This window comes from Spodoptera frugiperda, chromosome 1 (genome assembly GCF_023101765.2).
Source record: "Spodoptera frugiperda isolate SF20-4 chromosome 1, AGI-APGP_CSIRO_Sfru_2.0, whole genome shotgun sequence".
NCBI lineage: Eukaryota > Metazoa > Arthropoda > Insecta > Lepidoptera > Noctuidae > Spodoptera > Spodoptera frugiperda.
The window spans coordinates 9876030-9883626 of record NC_064212.1 but is presented as its reverse complement, the minus strand read 5'-3'; the positions used below and the strand labels follow the sequence as shown (position 1 = coordinate 9883626).

The window sequence follows — 7597 nt, the reverse complement described above, 5'->3', positions numbered from 1 at the left end:
TCAGACTTTAAATTATCCATAAACCATCCAGCTTAGTGATCTACAAATTGGACGCAGTTTATAACACTAGTTTTATGTTCTTAATTTTAATCAAATAGATATTCAGTTAATGAATTCGATCCATTCCGTAAGTGTACAACCAGATTAAGGCCAGTTTCTTTTTTCAGGATTACAATCAATATCTCTTGCAAGCTGTCAAATTTGACAACTATTGTGTCAAACGATTAACAAGCAAAAAGTGACAAATAATTTACCGTATCGAAATATATTAACCGCGGATTAGAAATACTTTGATTTTAGTGATTTAGGTATTGGTATTAAAGAAATAAATCCATCAAAATGCTGATTAAAGTGAAGGTAAGATGATTCTAATTGGTATACCGCTTGTAGTATATCTTACATTCAAAATTATAACCTCGTTTATTTTTACAGACGCTCACAGGAAAGGAGATTGAAATAGACATAGAGCCTACAGATAAAGTGGAGAGGATCAAAGAGAGAGTGGAGGAGAAGGAAGGCATTCCACCACAGCAACAACGTCTTATTTTTTCCGGGAAACAAATGTAAGTGTTGCAGCATCCATGTTTCTTTGTCACTAGCCATTACACGTAGGTATTTCAGGATATTTATTTGTAACTAGCTACTCCCACATAGTTGCACCCTCTGCTCGGATTCTATCGATCGTAGCGTGATGTTTAATAGCCTTTCTCGATAAACTGACTATTCAACACAAAGAATTATTCAATTCGAATTAGTAGTCCTGGAGATCACCGCGTTCTAACAAACATATACTCAAACTCTTCAGCTTTATATATTCATACAGAAAGAAAACTGAAGAAGATATAATTTGTTATGCAAAAAATGTTTATATAAAGGTTTTATGTTACCAATGTGAACTATTGTGTATAATATTAGAATGAGTATTTTGTTTGTCCTTCTAAAAACATGACATGCTTGATGTTTAGTCATATCTATATAAAAGTGTGTGTTAAAGAATTGTCCTTTTTTGAGAACAGGTTACTCGTATTACTCAGTTTTTAGTTTTAGTCTTAGGTTTGGTAGCATAATGTTTTATATCTTGTAGCGTATCGAGGTTTATATATGGACTATATGTTACAAAAGTATTTTTTCAAATCAAACCCGTAGTTCCAGAGATTAGCATATTCAAACAAACTCTTCAGAGATGTATAACAAGTATAATATAAGATTTACATGTCCAATGTTATCAAAATAGCAGATTACTTCATCAGTTTCAACTATCCACACTGTGTTTTGATTTTATGAATTTGTTGATTCTGCTTCATCTTCATCCATAAGACATTTAACACCTCTCACAAAGACTTTCAGATCAACTTGCATCTAGCAGCATCTTGAATAGACTGTATGACTAATTTTTATGTAGGAAGTCTGTAATTCTTATGTCCAGGAATGATGAGAAGACAGCACAAGACTACAAAGTACAGGGAGGCTCCGTGCTCCACTTAGTGTTGGCCCTGCGAGGAGGGCTGTGATCTGCCTTGTGATAGTTCCCGTCTTATATTTATAACAATTAATTTTATTTTTCAAGTCTTGTATAAAGTGATTACACTGTAAAGTTTCTTTCAATTTACCTTGTGCTATGGAGCTTGTATTTAAGAGAAAATGTCAGCCAAAATTGTTACCAATTACTAGACTATTTAAATGAGATGTCATGTTTGAAATTTTCAAGGGGTGTTTGGCTGAATACTTAAACTTTATTCATTGTAACACTTCATACAATTGTCTGCATTTGTCATGTTTTTATGTAAACTTAATGATCTAAGTATGATAATCCTTAACATCAAAAGGTGTACTTGAACGTTCGTAATTAAAACCAAGTGATCATTTGAGCAGGTATTTATTATTACACCTATAACATTGTACATATAGTCAAAGTATAATTTACACATATTTGCGCTGAATGAAGTTCACATAAAAATAAAACATCTTTGGTTCACCACACAAATTAACAACATCAATTTTCTATTTTCTCCTAATTACATTAATTTACCACAAGCCTTTCATGTCACAATTTAAAATTATAACTAATTTGAGCATTTCACTACTCATGAAATAGCTGCAGTGTTGCTACCACAGACTCACACAAAGCATGCAGAGCCTACAGGCCTACACTGTTGCATTAGGTATTACATAAAAGTACACTTATATATTTCTGGATGTATAGGTCATTACAAAGAATAGATCAAACATGAAATGACAAACTACTTTACTTTAGAATTGTTTTGGTGGATTTTAAAAACTACCAATCTCTAATATTATCAAAATGATTAAATGACTTTGGGACGGAAACATTTCCTTTAAAACGTCAATATCTGCAAAATATTTAATTTTCATTAATTTGTATTCAAGATTAAGATTTAAGAATCGAATAGTTAATTTTAAATGGGAACATTCGAAAAAATTGAGCGTTACAAGGTAGGCGATGAGCGTTCCAGTTTGGCACAACATAAGTTACACACATAGACGGGAAATGCATGAAGAGACCATGTTTTACATCTAAGGATTGTAATATCCAACATTACTATAGCGTCACTTCCAATCCGATGTCCGCATTCCATAGTTGGTAGATCCAATCCTGTTTATATTCCACAGAATGACGTCAATAAATTTTTGGAGAACTAGTTTCCCTATGACCACAAATAGAGAATATCATAAGAAATATTTGTGCGTGCAGTAACATGCACATTTATGGCAATAGTTAGTTATTTATTAATAAACTTATTTTAGAATATTGAATTGCATCGCCCCCATTCATCCTCGACTTACACATTGAATGTAATTTCTATATATTCGAGTTTCCAATAAAACACTCCACTGATCTTAGACAAGATGATATAAACTAATTACACAGAGCAGAGCATTATCAAAATTTGCACTAGTTACGACTAAAATTGTTCTTGAAAAATAACTAAAGGAGATCCTTTCTGCATTACAGTTGATCGGCACAAACTGTGAAAAAAAAAAATTAAATTACTTCAATATTTACAACAAGTAGGTATTAAAAGTAATATTTTAAATCCAAAAAGTTTATCTGGTGTTCTTTCGTAAAGTCCGTGGTCCCATCTATCTCTTCACTTCAATTTTTCAAAATTGGACTAACCGTACAATGAACATTGATACACTGGACCTATGCAGAACTAGGTCTAGGTATTTGTTAACACTATTACCTAGTTCAATCACCGACATTGCGTCTAAATTGATAAATGATGCTCTTGCGAAATGGACCAACTCGTGACTGGTCGCGAGGTTTCATATTTGGGTCAATGTTACAACCTAATGCACTGTTTGTGCGGGGACTAGGTACTACCGATACATAGAGACTGGGACTACGTATATAGGTTATACCTTTACGGATAGGAAAATGTATTTACCTAAGCAACTCAACCATCGGAGAGTGCCGGCGTGACCCAACCGTATTTGTCATGGGTTTTGACCACGGAGCGGAATGCTTCTTCTGCGCGGCGGCGTGTGAACTCGCATGAGGGTCTCGGTGGCGCCCGCGCCACTCTGCCCTGACCCTTGACTACCGACGCCGCAAACTGCATCACCACAGCCTCCACCGTGTACGCGGAAGCCCACCCGCGCGGGGTTAGCAGTTCCATACAAATTGCACCACCTAAAACAATTGACAGAAATCATAAAATACTAATTGCAAGTCTCCTCGCTATCGATAATAGATAGATGATCTAAGATTACCTACATACTGCAATGACTGCCTTTAGATTGTTTCATAGTTATGAAATAATTTATAGGTGGATATGATAGCTTACGTACAAGGCTATAATTAACTTGTGCTATATTCAAAACATTTTGTCCACCTGATAAGTTTAGGTGCATACAGTTAATTTACTATCTCGGCTAGCACTCCACAAGTTTAGTTCGTTAAGTAACAGTTAATTGGCCAATTTAATGAATATTCCACTCATAATTTTCTATTTGGATTCAAATTATCAGAAAATCAGAGCTATTATTGGGGGACGAGTTGTGAAAGGAAGCAATATGAATGTTGTTCTAGTAGATATTAAAACAACTTTCCGTTTGGTTTATGACCCTAACTACAGACAGCTAGCTGCGGGGTCTATAATGTTTGGCCTTGTTCTGAAGACACCACTCACCTTCCATGACGAAACCCTTCTCTATCCGGGGTTCGATGACCCTCATGAAGGGCGGTGCAAAAGGAAAATTCTCAGGGAATATCAGATGCAAAAGTATGTGTGGAATGTGTAGCTCGCGGAGATCGCTGGACAGTTCACTCTCCGGATCAATCTGATGCAGGCGGACGTGCCATTCGAATAAATTGTCGTTTACAAGTTCCACCTGAAAGGAAAAGAGAACATTGGTTAAATATTTGTAAATATGTGCTGAAACTGGTCACCGGGAAAATCCCGCAGTCCCTAGTCGTTCTCATCAAAAGGTTTTCCCTTCAATATAAAGTGGGTAGATGCCCAAATGACCATAGTTTTTGTCATTCTGAGTAGATATCTACCAGTAAATGTGGCTAGAGACTAAGGAGTTAGACTGTTGACTAGCATGTTACTGCTACTGCTGCAGTAGCAGGTTAATTACATCAAATGGTCGTTAAGTATAGGCCGTATATGTCTAAGTAGTGCCTAATATACTTAGGAGTCTGTACACGAACATCACATCCGTTGTGGACTAGATCACCGTCTAATAAGGACCAGTATTCGAAACCAGCGAAGCATGTGCTATAAATTATAAAAATTGTGAGAAACTTTGTTGGTGATGATTAATTTATTAGGTAATTAAACAACATTGATAGGCCGTCTAGTCATTCAAGTGTTCTCTAGCCACTTGTTCTCTAGCCACTTGCTTACACACCTACCAAAATGTGTCATAAATCAGTAATTGCATACACAATTAGAATGTAAGCGTGAGCAACTGTCGCGGATGTTGACCTTAGTCCTTGTGTTTTATGACTAAAATGTAAAAGTAACGGTTGAGAAACCAAATCAATTAAAAAGAGAAACTTTTATATATTTGTAATGTAGGTAATGTTGCGCATGACAAGTTCATAACATATGGCCATAAATCTGCATGTAGGTAGGTACCTCAGCAGTTAAGCGGAATTTTATTTCCCACCTTTTATTATCGTTCTAATTACAACTGCATTTAATGGCGGCAACCTACCTACCTTAATACCAGTTCGTTATATTTTTAGAATTAATACGATTAAGCAACAAAAGGGGATCGCTACTCACCGTGAATACAGGATCAGGCCTGCTGTTCTGTATTCGTTGGATTTCTTTTAATTCTTTCATAAGTCTGCGCGTACGCACGGCGGCAGCGCGCTCGCGCACCTCATTGGCGCCGCCTGCCTTCTTCTTGACAAGGCTTGTGGCCGTAGGACTGGCTGGCAGACTTGCAGCTGCCGCCTCCGCTGGACTTACACCATCTCTGTGAACATGAGAAACATTTCATTAAATTAAAGAAGAACAAACTCCTATTGTTCTAATTCTAATACCTAGTATTAAGAGCTACATTAACAGTTTTTTTTTATGGAGGAAATATTATCCCTTGACTTCTCTCGCCTTCGATGAGGTGAGAGTGTCAGACTTTTATTGACTAAAAACCACCATGTCATACTCCTGCTTCGAACCGGGAGCCTCGGTAGACCCGCCAGAGGCCGTCCACAGTTTCGGTATATTAACTGGTTAATTTTTCTTCGTTAAAGTGAATATTTCATTAGTGTGCCTTTAAATAAAGGCTCTAATTCCTTCAAATACAAATGAGCGAGGTAGCAAGAGGTGCGAAGATGTTCTGTGTTCAAGTATGTACTTGGGTAAATATATCGTGACTGCGGTCACGCGTGGTTCTGCATAGTCGACTCTTCGGCGTATTTATATCATTGACCTACATGCATTCTTATGTATTATTTAGATTAGATATTAATATCTATATGTATATGAATACTACCTATATACTCGTAGGTACAAACAAGATGATTTGTTTAAGAATAAATGAGTATCAGACCCAAATAAGCGTAACTACCCACCTATATACTCTAATATTATCATTACAAGTTTAATAACACAATAATTAACGACATGATTACAAAATACATGTAAGTGTCCACGCATGCTATCAGAAGGAGCATGACTTAATGCATTCACTTTCGTTTTTACACACGATTGTTCATTGTCTTGGTGCTTTCTTGTTTCAGTTATTAAGAATTTAAGATCGATTTCATAACTTTACACAATTGAAAGGATTGTGTAAAACAAGATATGATATTCGGCAATAAAATTGATACCAAATAACTAGAGTTGGGTGCAGTGGAGTAGCATAGGTAATTATATGCTATGATAAATTGCCAACAAAGGGATTAGTGGGATCTTGGGACTAAAGATCGTAGTCAGTAGCCAACACCTTGATCTGGGACTGACGTTCATAAACACCTTGACAGTCGCTACTTGACATCGCTACATCAGGTTGGTAACAAAGACTCGAGAGAGGTCATTAAAACGATGTCTTCATACCATGAACGCAAACAGCATTGTTCTCAACGTGACACTTTACTTTCGCAATTCGCTTCGGGTACACTTTGCACATGTTTATCTTGATGTATTACGAAGTTTACTTTAACATTTAACCTGCCAACATAATGAAGATAAAACATCTTCGCTTTTGTCAGTAGAATTAACTTTTGCTCTTTGCAAATCATTGCAGTTCTGAAAGGAAATTCATTCATTCATTTTCTTGAGCGATGTTTCCTTTCTTCCTAGTTCCTGTGCAAACAATATCTACTTACTGGGGTTATTATGTCGGTAGAGACTAGATCTCAGTTCTTCCATTTTGCTCACACAATAAAAATATAAACATTAATATTTAACAGACGTAGGTACAGAACTATTGTGTGATAAATAAATTGCGTTGTATTCTGACTTCTAAAGTTTATGAATAAAATATAACTTAACGTGCCTTTTAGCGTTTTATTTTTTTAGCCACGCACAGGATCCGCAGTAACTTCTTGCGTACATAAAGGAAGATTAAAAACCTTTTTGTTTACTTCACAAGAACAAAGAACTTCTGGAAACATGCAAATTGAATTCATTGAATGCCCTAGTTAGTTAGTATGCGAACCATAAAGGCATTCTCGATGCGAATATTGTACCTAGAGGTACCTATACCTACCTAAGTTCGTGTGTGGAATGCCGTCTGCCTGCAGTTCTCACGACAGACGTCGAGATATCACATGTCTTTGTAACTTTAGCATAGCAAGCGTCTATTTGTTTAACCGACTTTAAAGGAGGTTGTGCTGACGCCCAGATTTTTATCTGAATTAGTACAATCGTAGTGCAGCTACTTAACCAATTAAAACATGAAATAAAATTAGTTCAACGTAAATGGAAACAGAGTTTTACAGAAAATTCATGAAGCCTGTCGAATGAACTAGGTACTAAAATCATCTATTAATAAACGACATTTCTCTGTAAGAACTGAAAACCTATTTAATTTTTCTAATGAAATTTCCGTGTAGTTTTAAATATTGTAAATAAAGGATGCTGCTTCTTGAAATCAACACTAATGAGTCTTTTCA

General features: G+C 35.9%; 2 protein-coding genes across 2 annotated transcripts in view; one reads left to right on the top strand and one right to left on the bottom strand.

The window, feature by feature from the left end:
• The first annotated feature begins 189 nt into the window (after window positions 1-189).
• On the top strand, window positions 190-1868 carry LOC118273162 (NEDD8). The gene is made up of 3 exons (XM_035589980.2): window positions 190-357; window positions 433-563; window positions 1427-1868. The coding sequence occupies exons 1-3, from the start codon at window positions 340-342 to the stop codon at window positions 1509-1511; spliced, it is 234 nt and encodes a 77-aa protein (XP_035445873.1). The 5' UTR covers window positions 190-339; the 3' UTR covers window positions 1512-1868.
• LOC118273161 (ubiquitin-conjugating enzyme E2Q-like protein CG4502) overlaps window positions 1861-7597 on the bottom strand; it is a 28100-nt gene continuing 22363 nt past the window's right edge. Inside the window, exons 3-6 of the mRNA XM_035589979.2 lie at window positions 5259-5454; window positions 4155-4356; window positions 3411-3655; window positions 1861-2988 (exon numbers count right to left, since the gene is read on the bottom strand). Coding sequence (XP_035445872.1) covers window positions 3420-3655; window positions 4155-4356; window positions 5259-5454 — 634 coding nt within the window. The 3' untranslated portion in view covers window positions 1861-2988; window positions 3411-3419. The remainder of the gene's footprint in view (window positions 2989-3410; window positions 3656-4154; window positions 4357-5258; window positions 5455-7597) is intronic.

What these genes read in the sequence shown, in the direction of transcription:
- LOC118273162 (XM_035589980.2), top strand. An exon ending in ATTTTTTCCGGGAAACAAAT is followed by an intron (nt 564 to 1,426) that starts GTAAGTGTTGCA and finishes TCTTATGTCCAG; the next exon opens with GAATGATGAGAAGACAGCAC.